The sequence below is a fragment of the Barbus barbus genome (genome assembly GCF_936440315.1).
Source record: "Barbus barbus genome assembly, chromosome: 18".
Taxonomy (NCBI): Eukaryota; Metazoa; Chordata; class Actinopteri; order Cypriniformes; family Cyprinidae; genus Barbus; species Barbus barbus.
The window spans coordinates 16,489,399-16,512,581 of NC_136746.1; the positions used below are offsets into that span (position 1 = coordinate 16,489,399).

The window sequence follows — 23,183 nt, forward strand, 5'->3', positions numbered from 1 at the left end:
AAACAGAAATCTTTTGTAACATCATAATTGTCTTTCCTGACACTTTTGAACAACTGAATGCATTGTTTCTGAGTAAAAGTATTATTTCTTTAAAAAAAAAATCTTAATTTATTTATAATAAAATGTTTCAATATTATGAACGCACCAAGAGTCACATCAGGCACATTATCTTGGTTACACAATCTGTCCTAACAGTGAGCATGATACTGGTTTATCAAGTTCACATTTTTCATCATGTGCTGATCAAATTCACATTATCTAAACATGATAGACTGGCATGAATGATATCAAGCTGAAAACCATCTGTTTTTTGAAAGTGGAAAGAACACTTTGAATTTTCCTGTAAATTAAAGGACTCTAACTTTATGTATTGTAGATCTATAATTACATTTTACGAAGTTCAACTAGTCTCGCAGTGAGTCCTGCGACCTCGTTGATGGAGCGCAGAATGTCGTCTCTCTCTTTAGGGTCTTCACACAGGTCGGCGATGCGTTTGGCCTCCACCAGAAGAGCACGGATGTTCTCTTCCCCCTCCGGACCACCGTTAGGATCAGCCAGCCAGCTCTGTACAGATCAGTTACAAGTTTTACTACTGCCACAATCCTTTCATACCTAAATGTGTATTAATGAGTTTAAAAAATTTAATTGATTTGTTATTAATTTTTTAAATGTAAAAAACATTTTATTTTATCAGTAAATGGTTTGCCTTTAATTTATTTTACAGCACTACAGCTACACCTACTAGTTAGTTAGCAGTATCTTCAAAAGTAATCTCACAGAACACTCTCAGACTCTCCTGTTCCTTTATTATCAGAATGAACATACTACACTGACACTTGTCAACATTTCCTGTTTTGAATTTGAAGGAATATTTATAGTCATATTGTCATTCAGCATAAGGAATCAGTTATATAATCTCATGCTTTGCTGTTGTCTGTCACTGCACAAACAGCACAAAGTAAAAGTATTCTTTCTGTTTTTCAGTTATCCACCCTTTAAATACTTAGGAGTCACAGCACATCTCCACTAAATAACATCAATCCAGACAGATTTATGTAACAGCTATTTAAATGAGGACACGTCTGTAGTTATGAGTACACATTTCAAGAACCCACTCGTCCTCTGGGATGCATATACAATCTCTTCAAATCTGTAAATATAGCAAAATGAACAATATAATAAAATCTTAACAATGGACTATAATAATAATAGATCATTTAGGGAAAACACTTCACATATCTTTTGTTGTTTACACCAATGGCCATTCATTGACTCAAACCTTAGGAGAATGAATTTGGTGGAAATTCATCTGATCTGTGACTTGATTCAAACTGAAGTTTTCCAATTCAGTTTATGTTATGTTTAATAATTGAAATATTTTAGGGCCTGCACCTGTATTAATTATAACAAACCATTTGCAAAGAGCCTGACTGACAGGCGATCTGACCAATCATAACGCCAAATTCCCCGTCTTGCCCGACAAACAAATCAGAGAGGAGAGTAGATGATTAACTTCGGTGGACTCAAACTTGATAAATAGTGTGTATTGATGTCTTTCTGTGGTTGAAATAAAATACATTATGATGTTCATTCATGTTTATTTCGTGCTTTAAGTAAATATAACAAAGATGATAAGTTCACGTATGCCGCTTGAACTGAGGCAATACAACAATCTGTCACGACACATTAAAGAGCCACATAACGGTATTTATTGTTTGAATTTTTTTTAAAAAGACAAAATTTTAAAGCTGAGACCTTGTTTCATACCAGAAGTAAGTTGCTCTGTCTTGTCTGTCAGCTTGTTGTCACTTTAATCTTTTCTCCGCAATGTATTTTTTACTGCGTGAGAACATGATATGTATTGTGAGAGTGCCATGGCTTGTCGAAACTGGCCAACAGTAACTAAGGAGGGCGGATTTTTGCGAAGGGTCAATTGAGTACCACTTTAGACACACTAAACACACCAATTCACTAACAAAACACACTTCAAGACTTACCTGGGCTGTGTCGATTCTTTTGGCAATGGCTTGTTTGGCATTGGTAAGGGCCTCCAGTTTCCGAGCAGCGTTCTCCACTTTCCCCACCAGAATATCCAAACCCTGGCCCACCTGCTGAGCTTTCTGCATACCCATAGGGGTGGCACCCTGACCTCTGAAGAAACAATATATATAAAGAATAAACAACAACAATAGAATAGAATAGAATAGAATAGAATAGGATAGAATAGAATAGAATAATCAACAGGAGAATAGAATGACTTCATAATACATTAAGATCTCTCAGAATACCCGTTAACATTGATTAAACATGGAAATTGAACATGGAAAGCATCTGAACTGCATGTGAAGGTCAGTGTAAAGAGCCCCCGCGTGTGAGAGTGATCAGTGGGCCGGGGCAGCTGCTGATTATCCGGCCCTTCAGCCTTTAATCTGCTTTCCTTGAGTCTCACTAATGAAGTCAGAGCCCAACGTCTGATCTTTCACTTTCACTCCAGCTTTCAACATCCTTGACACATGGACCCAAACTGTACCACACCGTTCCTTCCTTCTCCTATACTCAGCAGCCAGGGATAAACAATCCCCAGAGAATTAGCCCGCTAACAAACAACGTCTAAACTGTGTTTATTGAAAAACCTGACACACTTTCTCGTGTTGCAAATTAGAAGCAGTTACAGCTCCTGAGACACATCACACAGGGGTAATACATTGTATAAATGATGATGAATATCGTTATGAACAGCAAACAGCTGCATTAATGCATAATTCAGCTCACGCGAGTGCTACAGGAACATGTGGTGGCATTTGGCTCTCAGTGTGAAATGCTGAACTGTGGAATCTCATAGTCGGTTGAATCAGCAGTATAATGGGCTTTGATTATATAATATATAATTCTGCCTTTTCTCCACGTGCACCTGAAGGGGGGCGTACCTGGCGCGCACATCTGACACCTGATCAGTCATCTGGCCCAAGGTCTTGGCTGTTCCCAGGATCTCTCGTCTCTCTTTGCCCGCACAAAGCTCACCCACTTTTCCTGCTTCATCCAGTATCTGACGCAGCGCATGCTCTCCCGGATCCCCTGCAGGTGCCACAACATACTTTTAACCCAATTCAATTAAAATCATGTAATTACACAAATATTATGTACATAATAAAACAAAAGCTGTCACTGGGGCATACCCTTTCAAAAGCTACACCTTTGTATTTATTTAGCACTAAAGTGTCAGGGTTCTGTCACTTCGGTCTAGTTTATTCATGGTTTTGTGACGGAGCCCTGACACTCCCTTCTTGTCTTGTTTTCTGGTGAGCGCGTGGCTTCGAGTGTGCTCGAGCTGCGCGCTCTCTTGTCTGCGTGCTCTGTTTCATGTTGGGGCGTGGTGTTCGGATCCCGGCACTCCTGTCTTGTTCAGACTCTGTTCTGGTTTACGTGTCGGGGTTCGGACACTCACGCTCCAGGTTTGTTCTTGCTGGGGAGCGTGCGATTTCGAGTTTGCTCGGGTCGTGCGCTCCCCTGTCCTCTGTCTGTGTGTGTGTGTTTTGTTTGTGTTTTTCTTGTTTTGTTTTGATCTGTGCTTTCATGTTTGTCATGTTTTGTGAACATGCAGCTTATGAGTCTCCTCGTTAGCTGCGTGTTCGTGTCCTGTCTTGCACATGGCTAGTGATTTGTTTTGCTGGCCATGTGCTTGTGTTTTTGTTTTGTGTGAGCACATGGCTTGTCTTGTTTGGTTCTATGTGCCATGTGCTCATGTCAATTGTCTTGACCCCACCCACCTTGTTTCCTAATTATTGGTTAATTTTCCCCACCTGTGTTTACCTCATTACCCTCCTCATTTGCTCCCTTTATAATCTCCTTGTGTTTGCAGTCCTGCGCCAGTTCGTCGTCGTAATTTCCCGTGTGCTGATCCTGCCTTGCCTTGTCGTGCCCTGTCCTGTCCTGCCTTGCCAAGCCTGCCAGCTGTCCTGTTTTTCCCCTACGGGGTAGTTTTGGTTTGGTTTGTTTATTTTTATTATTAATAAAGCCCATTCTCTGCAGTACTGAGTCCTCGCCTCATCCCTTCTCCCCACAACCCTGACATAAAGGGTACATATTAGTACTTAAAATGTATGTATTTGTGTACACTTAAGTTGTAACATTATGTTTTTAAATAAGAAATTCATATTTTTATTCAACAAGAGAGCAACAGAGAGCAACAAGAGAGCAATTGTGCATTAAAATGTAAAAAATGACAGTAAAGACATGTATACTGTTACAAAAGATTTATATTTCAAATAAATGCTGCTCTTTTAAATTTCAAAGAATCAAAGATAGGTTTTTCACCAAAACATTAATCAGCACAACTGTTTTCACCACTGATAATAAATGTTTTTTGAGCAAATCAGCATATTACAGTGATTTCTGAAAGATCATGTGACAAAAATGGCTTTCCCATCACTGGAATATATTACATTTTAAAATATATTAAAATAAAAAATAGTTATTTCAAATCAAAATAATATTTCACAATATTTCTGTTTGATTTTCGATCAAATAAATGTAGCATTAGTGAGCAAAAGATACTCATTTCAAAAACTTTTGATCAGTAGCATATGCCATACACGACTAGTTAGAAGGGTTATATCAAATGTTTTTAGAATTATTTTTTCCCTTAAAATTAAGGAAACATTTTTATTAGCGCAAACGATTAATCGCGATTAACAGCATCCCAAATGAAAGTTTTTGTTTACTTAATATATGTATGTGTACTGCATTTATTATGTGTATATATAAATATATACAGTATATATTTAGAAAAAAATTACATGTATATACATTTAAATATTTTTATTATTTTATTTTATATTATATATAAATATATTTAATATAAAATAGTTTTTTCTTTAAAAGTACTGTAATCTCAAAAAATGCATAATTTGTTATTAACCTTTTTTCTCATCATATAATCAAACGGCTCCATTGTACGTGCTGCTCTCTTAGCATGTAAAAAGAGATACAGATCCAAAAAAAAGTGTCATTAATGCACAAATGTTACTGATCATGTGCATATGCTCAGATCTGAAAGTTGCAAAAAATGAGCAATTTTCACAGCATAGTTTTAATAAATGGTCTTATTACACTTTAGAAGTTTTGACTGAAAGTTACAGTGTTTCTAGCACAAAAACCTGAAATATCACAATGAGGGTGTACTTACAGTCAGGTCCATAAATATTGGGACATCGACACAATTCTAACATTTTTGGCTCTATATGAGACCAAGATCAACTTGTACCAGAGTGATGCGAAGAGAAGAGTATGGAGAAGGAAAGGAACTGCTCATGATCCTAAGCATACCACCTCATCAGTGAAGCATGGTGGTGGTAGTGTCATGGCGTGGGCATGTATGGCTGCCAGTGGAACTGGTTCTCTTGTATTTATTGATGATGTGACTGCTGACAAAAGCAGCAGGATGAATTCTGAAGTGTTTCGGGCAATATTATCTGCTCATATTCAGCCAAATGCTTCAGAACTCACTGGACGGCGTTTCACAGTGCAGATGGACAATGACCCAAAGCATACTGCAAAAGCAACCAAAGAGTTTTTGAAGGGAAAGAAGTGGACTGTTACGCAATGGCCAAGTCAATCACCTGACCTAAATCCGATTGAGCATGCATTTCACTTGCTGAAGACAAAACTGAAGGGAAAAGGCCCCAAGAACAAGCAGGAACTGAAGACGGTTGCAGTAGAGGCCTGGCAGAGCATCACCAGAGATGAAACCCAGCGTCTGGTGATGTCTATGCGTTCCAGACTTCAGGCTGTAATTGACTGCAAAGGATTTGCAACCAAGTATTAAAAAGTGAAAGTTTGATTTATGATTATTATTCTGTCCCATTACTTTTGGTCCCTTAACAAGTGGGGAGGCACATATGCAATTCCTACACCGTTCACCTGATTTGGATGTAAATACCCTCAAATTAAAGCTGACAGTCTGCAGTTAAAGCACATCCTGTTCGCTTCATTTGAAATCCATTGTGGTGGTGTATAGAGCCAAAAATGTTAGAATTGTGTCGATGTCCCAATATTTATGGACCTGACTGTATATTACCTGGTAGACCATTAGGGTCCCTCAGCCAGCCTTTAGCCTGACCCATCTTTGACTCGATCAGTGCTAGTGCTCTCCTCATGGCCTCTGTGTCCTTCAGAGAGAAAGAGTGTGTTAGTCAGTAATGTCTGTCATATTGGCCCACAGGGCAGGATGTCATAGCATGGATCTGAGTGGTTACAGCTTTTTGTTGCAGTTTAGTTGCTCATATGAAGGAGTAGATGCTGCAGGGAGGGGGCTCTGCAGCTCTTTCCCTCTGACGAGTAAGAGGAGCCTCTGCCTCTCTCAATCACACACACAATATGCAAGAGCGGCCCACATAATCACCACTTCAGACTCCATTGCACCACGCACACAACTGAAGGACAACCCGTCGGGTTCGGTAACTCAGCCATGCATATGGCGCTCCACTTTACTGCAGTCTAAAGCAATAGTCATCTGCACAGGCAATGCATTCAATGCACACATTATTAGAAAAATGAGCATATCAAGAGCATAACACTGAAAGACAAATGAAGGGCATGGGTCTGAAAGTAGGTTCAGTCTGAGTATCAAGGTCATGCCTTCAATACTGATGCCTCAAAATATTACAGCTTATTGAGGAGATGTGTGCTATAAGTTTTCTAAGCGATTGGACTTATAAATTTGGCTTGGTCGCAATTATTAATACCCTAGCAACACCTGAGCAACCATCTATAACACTTTACCAACTGCAAACATGATTGAAGTTGTAAATAAAACAAAGGTTACTGGAGTAGGTTACAAAATCTGTTACTTGCAGGGTTATTACAGTTAACTAAAACTAAAACTAAAACCATAAAATGTCATGAATTAAAAAAAAAAAAATCAAATAATAATAATAATAATAATTTAAACGAACGAAAACCATAGCCAAAATGTTAATTGAAACTAAAATGTTAACTAAAATAAAAATAAAAAAATAAGAAACTTTATTTTAGATATTTGCCAAGGCATCATTTATTATTTTAATTTAGTTTAACTTGATGTACTAAAATAACTAAAAAATAACTTAAAATAAAAATGAATAAAAACTATACAGACATATAAACAACTAAAAATAGCAAAAACACAACAAAGTAACTATGAAATAAAATAAAACAAAATAAAAACAGAAAATATAACAATTAAAACTGATTTAAAATATTAATAAAATACTAACAGTATCTTAATGATACAAAATGATACTCTTTTTAATTGTTTGTGAAATTTACTAATAATTTGTGAAAATTGTTTCTATTTCTTTTTTTTTCTTTTTTTTTTATGGCAGCGTACTTCAGCCATATTTGCATCTTTTTATCTTTTGACTTGTGGCAAGGTTTTGAGGTCCCATGTGGGGCACCACTGGCCCCTAAAGGCCCCAGTCTTACTACTAACATGGGACATGGGATTTGTATTTTTTTACTTGATGCAGTGTATATCCTGGCCAGAAGTTTTGTGGCAAGCAGCACTCAGATGCTGATCTGCAAATGTACAGATCCAGTTTTTTGCTTTGTTGTCTTTAATTCTGCAAGACAAGACGATAATGGACCTTTAAAAAGACTTAGAATTGAGTTCTTGTTTTTGCTTGTAGTATTTCCAGCAGGACACTGGCAGCTGAAGCAGCAGTCAGATCCAATCAGGAGAGGGAGACGGGCAGGAAATTAACCCCTCACACCTGCGCCTGCTGCCTATTACACTCCACCTCACTGCTAAAATAGTGTATGTTAAGATTTCTCTAAAATATGCAGCTAAATTCATGACAACCCGCTTTCATAAATCCATATCAAAAAGCTTGAATATAGTTTGTGGTTTTCCTGAAGCAAACCTGAAGCACAAATATAATCGATGAGTCTTCTCTCAGCTAAAACGAATTATCCGCCCAATCCATTTCCTCTGCCTGCTTTGCCTGCCTGCTATCCAGTAACTGCTGCTTTCCAGCCAACCTTTCAGCATCCAGCAAGACAGATCACATTATTTATAAGTTGATGAGTCATTTCCTTTTCGTGTGCATTAGGGCTGGGTGGCATTTGCAAGCTTGGAAAAATGTTATACAGTATGCATTTGTTCAGGTTTTTATTGTTCTGTTTACTTCACATATGATTTTAGAAAAAAAACATTCAATGTAGTAAATGCTTTTGCATTTATATACAGTTCAAATGTTTGGGGTCAGTAAGATTTTTTTTTATACTTTTTACTTTTATTTAGATTGAACTGATCAAAAGTTGGTTAAGGAGATTCCCCCCTTCTATGTAAAGCGCTTTGGGTGCCCAGAAAAGCGCTATATAAATGTAACAAATTATTATTATTATTATTAAAAGTGACAGTAAAGACTTTTACAAGATTACAGATGATTTATATTTCAAATAAATGCTGTTCTTCTGAACAGCATAAAAGAATCCTGAAAGATGGTTTGCAGTTTCCACACAATTATTAATTAGCAAAACTGTTTTCAACATTGAAAATAATTAGAAATGTTTCATAAGCACTAAATCATATTAGAATGATTTCTGAAGGATCATGTGACACTGAAATTCAGCTTTGCCATCACTGGAATATATTACATTTTAAAATAGAGAACTCTTATTTTAAATTGTAATAATAATAATAAGAAGAAGAAGAATTCGCAATATTACAGTCACAATATTAACTGTATTTTTGATCAAATAAATGTAGACTTCATGAACAGAGATTACTTAAATAAAGACTTAAATAAACAACCCCAAACTTGTATAGAAAGAAATTATATATTTAAATGTAAAAATGAACCTAATTCTAGCTTTACAATTTGATGTTCTATTAGTTATTTGCATGCTGTTGTATTACAGGCAAAGAGTTTAGAGTCAGGGCAGGGCGTCTAAACCTGATCAATATTTCATGATGGAGTCAGACGACCTGTTTGAACAATTTCTGCTTGAATATGCCTGATCTCATGATAGATATAACAAGCACCTGCTGTGGAGAATTACAATATGACGGCAGACTGATGACTGACAATGATGCACTGGAAAGCACAGGACACTGGCTAACAACATCTGTCTCACTTTGGCTAACAGAGTAAATAATGTCAAGAAAGATTTGGACCAACTTTACTTAGGTTATTGGCTGACAAAAACTTTTAAATATTTGAAATATTACTGAATAAGTAAACAAGTCAAAGTAATTTTCTGATTACAGTTTTGAGTGAAACAATAAATGAATCTGGAAACGCATTGTCTTTTTCTTCCATTAATCATTCCCCGCAAATGGACTTTGTGCTGTGTGTATGAAGGAGCTGAAGAGCAATAACTATGTCAATCCATCTTTCATGTTGTCAGTCATAAGCCACAAGGGAGCACAGAGTGAGAACCGAGTTTCAATTCAATTTTGTTTTAAGACAAAAGCAAGTTGGTCCAATGCTAAATGTATTCTACACTCAAAAGATTGAAAATGTGTCAGAACTCTTTTATTGTGCCAGAACGATAACTAGATTAGCTACAGTAAACAGTTATAAATAAATCATTTCCGTATATATCTCAGATATATGTGTATTTTCTTAAAAAGACTCAAAGTTTTGTGGCTTTGCGCTCTAATGATATGCTATACTCCTTAAAAACTAGGTTAATTCTTAGTACATGCAAATTAGTACATTTAAAATTCTTGTCAAGGAGAATAAACAAAAATATTTCTTATTTATTAAAAAAAAAAGATTCAGCCCATTAAAATCCATTTTTAGTCCATAAAATTGGGCCATTGTGTGATGAAGAGGCAATGCCTTGAAATTTACATATTTATGAGAACATAAAATACAATTTTTTCTATTTTATAAAAAAAAAAATCCCCTTGTTTGTTATTTTTTGTAGTTTTATATTTTTGTAGTATACTCATTGAGATTTTTTGCCTGCGACGTGCATAATTATTGTCACAAAATCTAAACCACCTGTTACTGCTAAACTAAAAGGTAAAATAAAGATTATTGGCTATTTTAATAAAAAGGGAGGAGCTTTCCAATATATCCCACCCTAATTTCCTATTTCAACAGGAAATACGTGAACACGACAGCAAAATACACTCATCGAGCAATTTCACTGGGTTGCAAAAACCAGGAGGAGCTGTGTATCAGGAGAGACAGAGCATAAAATCAAGTTAATCTGGTAAGACAGCATTCAGGTGAAGGAAATGTGTAAAGCGGGAGCCATGGAGACAGACACCAAGCATAAAAAAGTTGTCACATCCTGAGACAGACATTAGTGATTAACTGTGAGACGGAGTGTCTAAATGAGGGATGATGTGAGACTGGAGTAAATATGGATGAGGCACAGTGTCATTCTACAGCACATCCGACAACAACCTCTCTAATTGCAAATTATTGTTTTGTTTTGGTCCTGGGTTTCTGAAATACAGCACCCCTACAGCATATAAAATGGCAAGCCATGCTAAGAAAAAATGTCTTCTATCAAAACAAGAATGAATGTACTAACACACACATACTGTTAGCAACACAATGATCTGGCATGCAGTTTGTCGCATTACAGAGCGGGAGAGAGGAGAGCTTACCTTCTACAGGAAGGGAAAAAATGGAAGAACACAGAAAAGAACGAGAGCAAAAAGAAAGAGGCAAGTTTACAGAGTTATATCAGGGCAAACAGAAAAACAGAGGTGACAGCAAAGTAAATGAAAGCTCAGGAAACTGATTTTGAGAATAGAGTGATTTCTTATGGAAATATTTAATATGCATGCTAAGCAAGCGAAGGGTGTCATCAGTCAGCGAGGGATCAAATGATTCAGTAGGCTTCATGAAATATTGAAAGGCAGATCATTAATCTTTCGGTTAAACACTGATGCCATGTGTACGGTATATGGTGATGTTTTCCACCTTTGCTGGTTACTAGGCCTGTGTTTTTGTGTCATAAAGTCAGTGAATTCTGCGCCTGACTGTGAACAGCGCTGGAAATGGAACAGATTATTACATTAGCAGGATGGGAGTGTCACATTCATTCAGGGAGAAAAACAAAGATACACCAAGGGGTCTCAATACAGCGCAGCTTCATGTATTATTTCTATTAATTTTCTTTATATGCATTTTAAAACAATATTCTTAACCAGATATTCTAAACTAAAACAACCAGCTTTGAGGTAAATCACAAGATTAAAACAGTTTTAAGTGTAAGACTGGGCTACAGCCAATAAATTTGATATATTCATATATACTACTATTCAAAAGCTTGTGGTCAGTGAGATTTAGTTTTAAAGAAATTAATATGTTTATTCAGCAAGAACATATTAAATTTATCAAAAGTGACAGTAAAAACTTTTAAATTGTTACCAAAAATCAATAAAATGTGGTCCTTTTTAACTTTTCAACAGGAAAAAGCTTTGCGCAACAAATCAGCATAATAGTTTTCTGAAGGATCAGAAAATATATTACAGTTAAAAAGAGAGCATCAGAGACTTCTTTTCAAAACACTGAACATTCCAAACTTTTGAACGTGCGTTATATTATAAGTATGATTATAAGTATAAAACAGCATCTGATCTAGTTTTTTTTTTTTTTTTTGCTTTGCTTTGTTTTGTTTTGCAGATTATTCAAATATATCATTTTTGTTTTTTTATTAAAAATTACACCAAAAGCTTGACTCATTACTATTAGAAGTCTTTTTTTCTATGGAGACAATGAATGGGATTTTTACTTCTCTCTACCGCTCCCACTGTCATGTTCAGTTTATAAACATAGTTTACTGAAAATTGTTCACTTAACTTGCTTGACCCACTGAAGCCGACATAGCTTAGTGTAACCGTTTACGGTCGAGTTGTAGAAAGGGGTGTATGTGTGTTTAAGCATGATAAAGCTCATACTTTGTTGGCCCAGGCATCCTCGTCCCATGAAGTGAGTTGCAGCACTCTGATTATTTCATTGATCTCGGCGCTCATCTTCTCAAACGTGTAGTTTCTGTTCTTCAAGGCCTCCTCCACGCCGTGACTCTTAGTGCACTTGGTTGTCACAAAGATTTTAATGGCTGATGGGTATCAAAAAACAATTTTGTTAGTCCTCCCTTTCATGGGCTAGCTAAAATTGCTGTACAAATCAAGATGAGAATGCGGTTTATATTTGATGTGTCCAAAAATCAGGCAACTAATTATCCCCATACGAGTAGACATATTTGCACACATCGACATTAAAGGCCTTTCTGCGAGTGCAGATGAGCTGCCATCAACCTGGCTATTTATTGCTGAGCCAACAGCAGAAAGCCAACTGGATGAAGGGAAAAATCTATCCCTCCCCGCATGGCGGTTAAATGGCTCCAATTATCAGTGTTGCCATATCAACGGGCTGGCACACAGAGACCGCAAGCTGCACACACGAACACACAGCACTTCGCTGGCCTCTTACCTGATATAAGCACGGGCAGCAGTTCCTTCACTGTGTTCATGGAGGTGACCAGCATCACACGGTGCTCCTGGTGTGTCAGCTCCTGTTGCCGCTCGTCAATCATCTTTGCCATTTTCGTCATGCCTAACAAATTCATACATCAATACAGTGGCAATGTAGAGGTCAAAAATGGATGTTTCTTTTGAGATTTGCTAAAGATTACATTTAACAGTGTAATTATATTAGATTTTTAATGATTAACTTGAAGTAAGCATGATGACAACAGGGGTAATCTAATTTTACATGTACGTATATCCAACATTAAAATCTAAAAATATACACTACTGTGTGGGTACGTTTTTAAAATGTCTTTGAAAGAAGTCTCTTATGCTCACCGATTAATTCAAATAAAAAGAAATCATATTGTCAAATACTATTTCAACTTATTTTAAATATATTTTAAAATGTAATTTGTGACCCTGGACCACAAAACCAGTCTTAAGTGTCAATGTTTTGAAATTGAGATTTATACATCATCTGAGAGATGAATAAATAAGCTTTACATAGATAGGACAATATTTGGCCGAGATACAACTATTTGAATATCTGGGTGGAATCTAAATATTGAGAAAATTGCCTTTAAAGTTGTCCAAATGAAGTTCTTAGCAATGCATATTACTAATCAAAAATTAAGTTTTGATATATTTGAGCTAAGAAATTTACAAAATATCTTCATGGAACATGATCTTTACTTCATATCCTAATGATTTTTTGCATAAAAGAAAAATCGATCATTTTGACCCATACAATGCATTTTTGGCTATTGCTACAAGTATACCCCAGCGACTTAAGACTTAAGAATTAAGTTTTGTGGTCCAAAGTCACATTTATTCCTCTGGTGGCAAAGCTGAATTTGCAGCAGCCATTTATTATTACTATCATCAATGTTGAAAACAGCTGTGCTGATTCATATTTTTGTGGAAATCATGATAGTTTTTTTTCCCAATAATGTGCATTTTTTTTTAAAGATTTTTTTTTTTCAATAGCTCATGTCATACATAAAATAATAAAAGTGAGGGAAAAAGCCATATCAAGGCTACTAGCAACTGAAAATACCTCACATAAATAGAAATTCTTCCTTCAAAAACAACCTACCACCTAATAAAAGAGGAGATATATAACAAATAATCAGTTTTCAAGGTCATACATCAAGTCTAGTCTTTTAAAAACAACAAAAGCATCTGAAAATAATAATTCAACCATAATAACAATGAACTCCATTCATGCAAACAGTCTCTGCCAACTGTCCAACTGCATGAGCCACATGCCAACAGCATCAACTTTAAATTCAGAAATTCAAATCAAAATAAAATGAAATCTCTTCAAAAGGAAGTAACAGGACATATAAAGTACCTGGTCCCAGGTTTTTAGTGTAAGTGATCAAGTCCTCCATGGTTTCCACAACCTCTGCAACGGTCAGGTACTCCAGGATGCCTTTACACACCCGGATAATTTTACGCACCTTAGAAAAACACAAAATACAACTGATACAAAACAAAAAGACACATTTAGACACACTGACATTTATGCATTTTGGCATAAATGCTTTTATTCAAAACAGCTTACAGTGCACCAAAGCTACACATTTTTTAAAGCAAACATTTCCTGGGATTCAAACCCGTTGCCAGCTCCGTGCTCTACCATTCAAGCAGGGATCCCATAGGAATACTGTTTTATTCTGCAGGTCTCTGCCACAAACAGGCAGACCCACAAAATATAGTACTATAACATCATGCTTACTCAGTGCCCTGTGAACAACACAGCTCCTTGAGAAAGATGATAGCAGCACTATTAATAGAGCTCAGAGTTAGCTTTCACCACAAACCGATGATCTAATATCTTGTCAGTATGTACATACACACCACAATATTTGCTCTCTTGGAAATGTTTCTATTATACGTTAGAATAGATTTTTTTGGTCATTAGTACAGCAGTCGTTGGCACTAAATCTGCATATGTTCTCACTGGTTTTAGGGCGTATTTTTGGTTTTGAATACATATTACCAGCCCATTTACACTGTGCCGTTGGGTTCGTATCTTGTCTTGTGATAAGAAATCTTGTGACCCGAAGAAGCAGACACTTCAAAAGTAACTCGCGCTGATAGAAGACACACTGTGTGCGAGGCGGCTCACTCAGATCATGTGCTCCGTGTGAGCTCCATTATGCTGCGCCCACACGGCAGCACACAGGAGAGGCTGGATATGTGGAGCATGGCACATTAAGACCGCAAGTTACAACGCATGATAAGGGACTGTGTGTTTAATGTTTTTAGGCCAGAAGAAAAGCCTTTTTTGTAAAGATGATCCAAAGAATTTAAATTCAGGATTTGCCATGAGCTGATTATTATTCGTCGGGAAGACAGAAATATTTTACAAATCCAATTTGCTTTATTTCAAGTTCAGATTTTAAAAAAACTATATGTGCATTTTACACAGGATCTTTCACGTATCTAATGAGGTTAAACAAGAAAGCATGCATGCGAGATTCACATCCAACTGTCAAATAATCTAAGGTACATAAATCACTCTCCACAAGGAAATTGCTTGGTTAAGATAACAATCTTGCTTTCAGTCAAAACCCTCTTTGGAAATTCATTATGACATTTCGCAGAGAAAAATGTGTGATATCTGATCTCATTAATGCATGACAAAAAAAAAAAGTTAGGTTTGTCAGTTTCACAAAGCAGGCCTTACATATTATTTGTTACTGTCGACTGCCAGTTTCACATTAATAGCCAAGCATCTGAAAAATTGCCAAATGTGAAATAAACAAATTACTCCAAGCAGCTCAAAATTTTTAAGTGAATATAAAAACAGCATGAAACCGTCAAGTATAAAGAGAGTATTAACAAAGAGAGTAATAAACACTTTCTTTTGAATTTTTACTTAAAATATTGTCATCTACCACTGTGCACTATTTGTTCACAAAGCCAAGAAAAGAATACGTTTCATGGTATGATTCCAAGTTTAATGTCAATAAATGACATTGTAGGTGTACAATATTGTTCAAAAGTACGGGGTAATATCTCTTATGCTCATCAAGGCTGCATTTATTATATCAAACATACAGTAAAAACAGCAATATTGTGAAACATTTTTTTAGTTTTCTATTTTAATATATTGTAAAATATAATTTTCCTACATTGGCAAATCTGAATTTTCATTAGCAAAATCTGATCTCATTCTAATATGCTGATTTGCTACTCAAAAACATTTTCTATTATTATTAATAATGAAAACAGTTGTGGTGGTTAATATTAGTGGTCGACCGATATATCACCAAGGCCGAGGAGGAGAGTTCAGCTTGACTGGAGACGTGCCATCGACCAACTTTAAACTTGTGATTTCAAATTATTCTGCGCTTTATGCATTTGCCCACTGATATATTCATGTCATTTTCACTGTGTGCTGTATGTAAAATGAGTGTTATCTTGGCTTTATTTGAAAAAATGCACACAAACTTCCCAGAATACTGAGTCCCCTGTTGGTTACAGTGTTTACTTCCTTTTTAATTACATTTTTATTAAATAATTATTTATTTGTGAAAAACACTTTGTCATCTAAAGCATAAGTATGTTTATTTTACACATTTATTTTTTAAACCATTTTCAAATTATTTTAAATTTGTTAAATATTAATTAAAATAAATAAAATTATATCGGTTTTATATCGGCCACCCTGCCTTCCAAGATATCGGCATCGGCTGTCAAAAAAACAATCGGTCGACCACTAGCTACTATTTTGGTTAAAACCATAATTTATTTTTTGGGGGAAACTTCATAAGAATAGCATTTATTTGAAACAGAAATCTTTTATAAGAAAAACAATTTGGTGGTCAATTCAGTGCATCCTTGCTGAATACCGAACTTCTTTTGAATGGCAGTGTATGTGTATTTAGCTTAGCCTAATCATTAATCTCAATTACTTTTTATGAAAATTAATCATCAGCCTTGAATCATCATCAATATAGCCTTCATTTCCATTCGTACCTCTGCCTCGTCAAAGGTCAGAAGCAGGTCTGAAGTGCCTGAGAGGATGCCCCGTGAGCCATCGATGAGGTAATCACGGGCCGGGACAGAGTACGGGTCTGTCCTCAGCATCTGAGCTGCTTCCACCAGTTTTGCACAGGCATTCTCCACCCTGAGAAAAAAAAAAAAATCACAAATTATATGAATATTCTAAAAATATATATATAAGGTATAGTGTATAAATCTATAATGGCTTGCACTATTAAAAATGCTCAATATTATGACTCAAATAAGAGGTGACATTACTAATTGATTTAATTGAAATTAAATCAATGGCCCACTAAATCACAAATCACGATTATTTAAACACTCAATTCCCAGAAATGAGTGCAGTAAACAACTCCAAAGCTTTCCAGCAAGCAGTGTAAAATCTTCTCTCAGACTCAATAACACTATATTAATAGAAATTAAAGCACGTCCCTGTCGCCCTGCAGCCCACGGGAGAGCGGGATGATGACGTGTTCTGGAGGAGGCCTCACTTTTTCGTTATTCTGCGGTGGAGACCCAGACTTACGCAGGCACCTCCCTGTATGAGGCACCACCCGGGTGTCAATGCTTACAACACAGCCTATATATAGAGAGGTTCACATTTCCTGTCACTAACCACATGTGTGCTGATTGATGAGCCCTGTGCCAGCTTGTGTTTATGGTGCCAAATGTGTCAGCTAAGACTTTTGCTGTCTTTAATTGAGCCCATCTGCCCGGCCATTTCAAACAGATACGGATACCCACACTTTATCATTTGCCAAGCCTGATCAAGTCTAATCGCTTTGTAAGGTAATAGCACAAGGTTGATATGCAGCACAACTTGAGTTAGTATCATGTCTGAAGCATAAATGGTTCAGAAACATGTTAAAACCTTATTATAATTAACTAGGAGCAATAAAAATAATGAATCATGTCTTAGCAAACACCACTAATAACTGTAAACATTTCATATAAATTTAGCCTCCATCTGTTTCTCCAACTAAATTTGGATTTGCTTAGTATGAATGACCGCATCACAGTTTGTAATTCTGGTTTGTCATGTATTTCACATTTGTACAATCTTCTGAAAAATGATTCCCCTCAGCAGCTTGATTAGTGAGCCAGGAGAAGCTGTGCAGGGTCCACATGGACCTGTCAACTCCACTGCTGCTCGGAATATGCTTCATACGCCACTACATGTGCATGAGGTCTTACAAATCTATATACAAACATCTATATAAAGTATAATATTATATACAAAAAATAATAATTAAATGTAATAATTGGTCATACTTTACGTAAAGCCTGTGTAATGCATTATAAAGGGTTATTTATAATGCATTATTCTAACGGAGCCGACGAGACATGAGGCGTACGGATCCATGTGCAAGCTTTTATTATACAGAGACGTGGGCATACACAGGCAGGTTAAACATCAATAAACAGCTATGCTGAGGGCAAGACACAAGAGGATTCCGAGAGCATGCGTGGGTCATCGATCGGCAAACAATATTCAAAGGGCTTGACAAGAGGGGTAATCCGAGTGCACAAGCAATAGTCCAAGACGGGGCAAACGCAATCCGAAACAGCAAGCAAAGGGTTAATCCAAGATAAGTGGGCAAGAATCAGGACCTAGGAAATCAGAAAACACATCTAGACTAAGACTAGAACTAGACACTGAAACTAGAAACTAAGACAGGGAAATGACTCCGTAGAGTGCTACCACTAGGAGAGCGATAAACGCAGACATTACATGAGACTAAACAGAAACACAGAATTTCTAGGTAAGGAGAACAATACATGGCGATCTGTGAAATGAAGTCCATGGTTTATAAAGGGTGTGTGATTGTGAGACGGTTCTCAGGTGTGAGCGTGTGATTGAGACAGCTGTGTGTACTTAGTGCAATGAATGATAGGAAATGCTGTCCAGGGTAAAATGTAACAGTCTGTGTGGTGTGAAGGTCAATGTGATGGAGGAGTGACCTCGGGTCGTGAGTAAACGGAAGTTCACGAACCGGATTCGTGACAATTATAACTATTCAAAATGTGCACTGTAATACATTTTATCTTGCCATATATATAACCAAATTTAAAATGCATAGTGTAACAATGAATTGATAAGGGTTTTAATGTATTAACAGTGATTACAATTATTCATGAGATTGTACAATGCATTATAAGGTGCATTACAAGGCATAATTAATGTATTTAAACGAATCTTATAATGCATTTTACATAAAGGCTTTAAGTAAAATGTTACCTAATATTTACATTTTTATGAAAAATCTCGTTCTCTCTCTATATATGTTTTACATTTTTATATTTAATAAAACGTAATTAATTATTATAATTATATATTATAAAAAAATATTTAATATTAAATAATGTTTCATTTTTTGTTTTATGCAAATTAAATATACATTAGAATATATCATTACCTATAATATAAAAACATGATATATAAAATTGTGTTTTGATCCAGTTTTCTCCTCTTCTCTCCATCATTTCTTGCCATCTCTCCACTTCCAAAAAATATTAATATTATACATTTATATTCAATTTTTTTCTATAATTTATAATATTTGAGATTTTTGTTTTATGCAATTGTACTATTATATATAATATATATATATATATATATATATATTCTTGACCCAGTTACCTGCTCTTCTCTCATTGCTAGTCATCTCCCCACTTTTCTTGTTAAAAAGCACCTAAAACAAAAAAATGCTGTTTTTATGGACTTTTTAACCTTTAAGGTTTGAGGAACAAAGGGACAAGCACCTCTTTGTGTTCTCTGTGACTTTCTGACTTAGAGCATCTGAGAAAGTGAGGAAAAAGATGGTGAAAAACAGACACAAACAGAGTCTGCATCAATATTAAACAGATTCAATACTAATGGAGAGCACTCATATAGTTTTTGCATAGACTTATCAATTATGCATCGTAAGCTCAGTGGAAAACACCCCCCCAAGCTTCAGCAGTGAGGGGATGACTCAGCCACTGACGGCAAGCAATCGCACCAAAGGAACATGTCCTACAAGACCTTATTTAACCTCCATTACACTGTACATTATTTCAAGCTTTCTCCAAGGTCAGTACATCAAAGACCTCAAACTCTGCCATCAGGCTTTACAGGTATCTAAAATCGGGAAGAGCAAAAAGCTGTAGATGTTTGGACAATCCTGTGTAATGTATCATCACTTTAAACTTCTCTTGACAAGGCAAAGGCACATGTTTGTTAATCCCGTGTAATGAGCGTGTATGTGTTCAGCGTGAATAGAACTGATGTATGTTCACATGATGGGTGCCTGGAGAGAGACAGGAAGACAGGTCTTACTTAATGAAGGCTGGAGGCATGTCTCTCTTCATAATCTTGTCTTCTGTGGTCTGTACCGTCTCCTTCCCCACCTGAGAACACATGTAAAAAAAGCTTGTTTACAAGATGCATAATGAGATCATTAAATACATTTCTATTTTTCTGACACCAGCCTCTGCTCAAAAAGGTTATACACACTTATAGAGAAAAGCTTCAGCTCTTAGGCAGACCAGATTGGCACAGCTTGTGAATGGGGTCGCTCTGAGTGTCTGGACACAATAAGGACCTGTGTGTCTTGGATGAGCCCTGAGGCAGATCTACCACTCGCTGTCTAGGATGCTGCCAATATTTCCAACTGTCCAATCTGAAACAACAACCCATGCTGCTTATCTGCCATTACCACACCCAGTTATTGATAATTTCCAGAATGAACTCACTGGAAAAGGAAGATGCAATCAACACATCTACAAACATGTAAAAAATTTAATAAATAATTAAAAAATTGAAAAACAAAAAATTAAAAGGAAAACTAAACAAAACAAAATGAGAAATGAAACAAAGTAATGAAAACTAAATGAAAAAAACTAAACTAAATGAAAAACATAAAAATAATAACCAAACAAACAAAAAAAAACAAAATAACAGAACAAAAAACAGAAAAGAAAACCAAACAAAACAAAGCTAAACTAAATGGAAAACAAAAGTAAATGAAAAACAAAACAAAAAAAACTAAATGAAATGAAAAACCAAACTAATCTAAACTAAATTAAATGGAAAAACAAAACAAAAGGGGAAGATCTAATTGCACTGATTTGATCATTTTGCTATGATTTTAATTTAATGTTATCAATGTTATGCCATGTTATTAAACTCTTTTCAGATTCAGTGATGTATTTATTTAATTAATTTCCACAAATCAGTTCAAACTGTCTCGTTGATTGAAAACCCGTCTCTGGGTCATTGATTTATTTGCATCACACAGAAATAGATATTTTTAGCTAAAATCACCTAACCCTATCAGACATTACTGTAAATATTTTCAGTGTCCATGCAAAACAAAAAGTTTTAAAAAAGTGTCCCTAATTCTCTCTTACATCACAGCAAAACCATTGTTTGATTTTTAAACCATAATCCTGAGGTGACAAGTTATCAGACCACACACACATGCTCCTGTCCACGTGGTCTATTTGCCCTTTCACTGGACATCAGGAATGACATTACAGTGTCCTTCTTTAGAGTCCACTAATGCAGAGATAGCAGCGTAACAGAGAGATGTTTGTTATCTCCACACGGCACATTGCCACTTCCCGCCTGCTCTTTTTTCCAATGATGTAATTACACCGAGGCAGTCACATTCATTTTTCTATATCTTTCCATCTCTGAATCACATTTGAAGAAGATTTTTCAGCTCCCATCAAGCTTTTCATTTTCATTTTTTATAGAGAGAGAGCATTTATTTAATTGGATGGGTGAAAATAGCAGGGAATAACAATGAGATGAAAAACAGGTCAAACAGACGCAAGTAGTAAATAATAGAGTGCATTGATTCACAGCAGATGACCTGCTAAGGACCACTGATCGCACTGGAATGCGCAAAGAATGCGGTTGTATATGGAGGATGGTGCTTTTGTAGTGCAGTGCGCTCTTTTACAAACTCTAATAGACCTAATTGGGTGAAGGGGACTCATAAATAAGGCTAACTGAGTTAACTGCTGGGCTAAAGTGGGAACAGCGATCACACACAGTAGCCAGTCACAAACATCAGCCCTATGCACGCTGTGATGAATGCTGCACAGGGCCTGTTTGGTAGACATATTCAACTTTTAAACATGATGTACCCATCCAAAAAACATCCAACGGTCAAAATGTCATGTGGTCAGGGGGTTGAACACTTGCATTTATTATTTTCACTGTATCTGAGGCTTATTAGCGTCTATTGGCACCTGATATATTGAAACGCTCTTTTCAGTGGGGCCTCCACCTCACTCTTCTCTTGAGATACTGGACCTGCAACCACATTCCACACAGTTATTCTTAGCTCAGTGTCATGGTCTATAAGGCCATCCGAGGGGCAAGAAGTAATGGTGGTAAATAAGAGCCCACTAACAACTTAGTCAGGGGTTTACAAGCCCCTAAAAGCAACCAAAGTGACAAGGGCACAAAATATGTATTCAGAACAATACTAAATTGAGCATCCTATTGCTTCGTGTATCTAAACTCAGATAAGGGAAAAGGATTCTTAATTAAATGGTATGTTCACTGATTTTCAACCAGCTTTTTATTGTTACTAGTATAAATAAATGTACAATATGTATTATTTGCTGTGTTATCCGCACCAAGATATTCCAGTTTGTCAGCAAATAAATGGTTTTACATCATCCGATGGACTTTTGACAGGGCCTTTGTGAAAACTAGATTGTACTTCCAAATTCTTGTATCCTCACCCGTTGATAGTCTGATCGAGCCATTCATTTTTCTCAGTTCTCTCTAGTCTTGTAGCACTGATTTGACTACACTGTCAAAAAAGTCTAATAAATAAGATACCTTGCATTTAGGATTAAAAATTATGTTACATTTGATGGGGCAATATGATGGACATAATAATTATTAACATTTCCAGAAGTCCCAGTGTGATGCATCACATTTGATTAAAAAAATTTAAAAATTATGTCCATTAAGCCATTTGTGTAACATTTAAAATTATTATTATAAAATGCATTAATAATTAAAAGTAAATGTTTATTGTGTTTTTCAGTAATCTGAGTTATGATAATGGTACACAGAAGAACAATAACTATAAGTTTTCATAAAAAAACTCTAATTCATCTCTAATTCAATAAAAAGTCCATTCCATAACAATAACACCAGAGAGGAATCGCTTTCAGAGTGATCATTTGTTCAGTTAGTGAATATTAAAAATGACAGCTAATTAAAAGCCACTTTTTAAGCATGTACTGCAGTTATGTTGACAGACCATAACTACTTAACAGCCGCTGATATGGACGCTAATATAGTCATCACTATAGTTATCATTCTTGTTGAGTACAGGCCTTTATCCTGATGGTTTTGTTTTTGTGTGGGTGACACTGTACGCTGTCACCGTCTAAAATTTTGCTGCAGCATTCTATTTCACCACCAATACATTTTTATTTATTATCATTTTAAATGTACTTTTCTTTTACAGCGTAGTGGCATGTGTTAGCAACAGGGCAGCACAAAATCCACCTGTTCAATAATGTGATTATAACAGGCAATGGCATGTTTATTTATGACACTGGCTCATAAAAACTGAGCTGATATTTGACATATTTGGTTGTACTGGACACATACACAGTGAGAATGTGACTGCACCTGCAGTAAGATGCCTCTCCCTCAGCCGAAAGCAGAGCG

General features: G+C 36.0%; 1 protein-coding gene across 2 annotated transcripts in view; it reads right to left on the reverse strand.

Moving 5' to 3' along the window:
• LOC306883890 (vinculin-like) overlaps positions 1 to 23,183 on the reverse strand; it is a 40,695-nt gene that overhangs the window by 11,755 nt on the left and 5,757 nt on the right. For both annotated transcript variants that reach the window (XM_079439394.1, XM_079439393.1), the window contains exons 2-10: positions 19,815 to 19,885; positions 16,469 to 16,619; positions 13,833 to 13,941; positions 12,441 to 12,563; positions 11,906 to 12,066; positions 6,077 to 6,167; positions 2,928 to 3,075; positions 1,998 to 2,151; positions 389 to 564 (exon numbers count right to left, since the gene is read on the reverse strand). In XM_079439394.1, the coding sequence (XP_079295520.1) occupies positions 389 to 564; positions 1,998 to 2,151; positions 2,928 to 3,075; positions 6,077 to 6,167; positions 11,906 to 12,066; positions 12,441 to 12,563; positions 13,833 to 13,941; positions 16,469 to 16,619; positions 19,815 to 19,885 (1,184 nt within the window). The remainder of the gene's footprint in view (positions 1 to 388; positions 565 to 1,997; positions 2,152 to 2,927; positions 3,076 to 6,076; positions 6,168 to 11,905; positions 12,067 to 12,440; positions 12,564 to 13,832; positions 13,942 to 16,468; positions 16,620 to 19,814; positions 19,886 to 23,183) is intronic.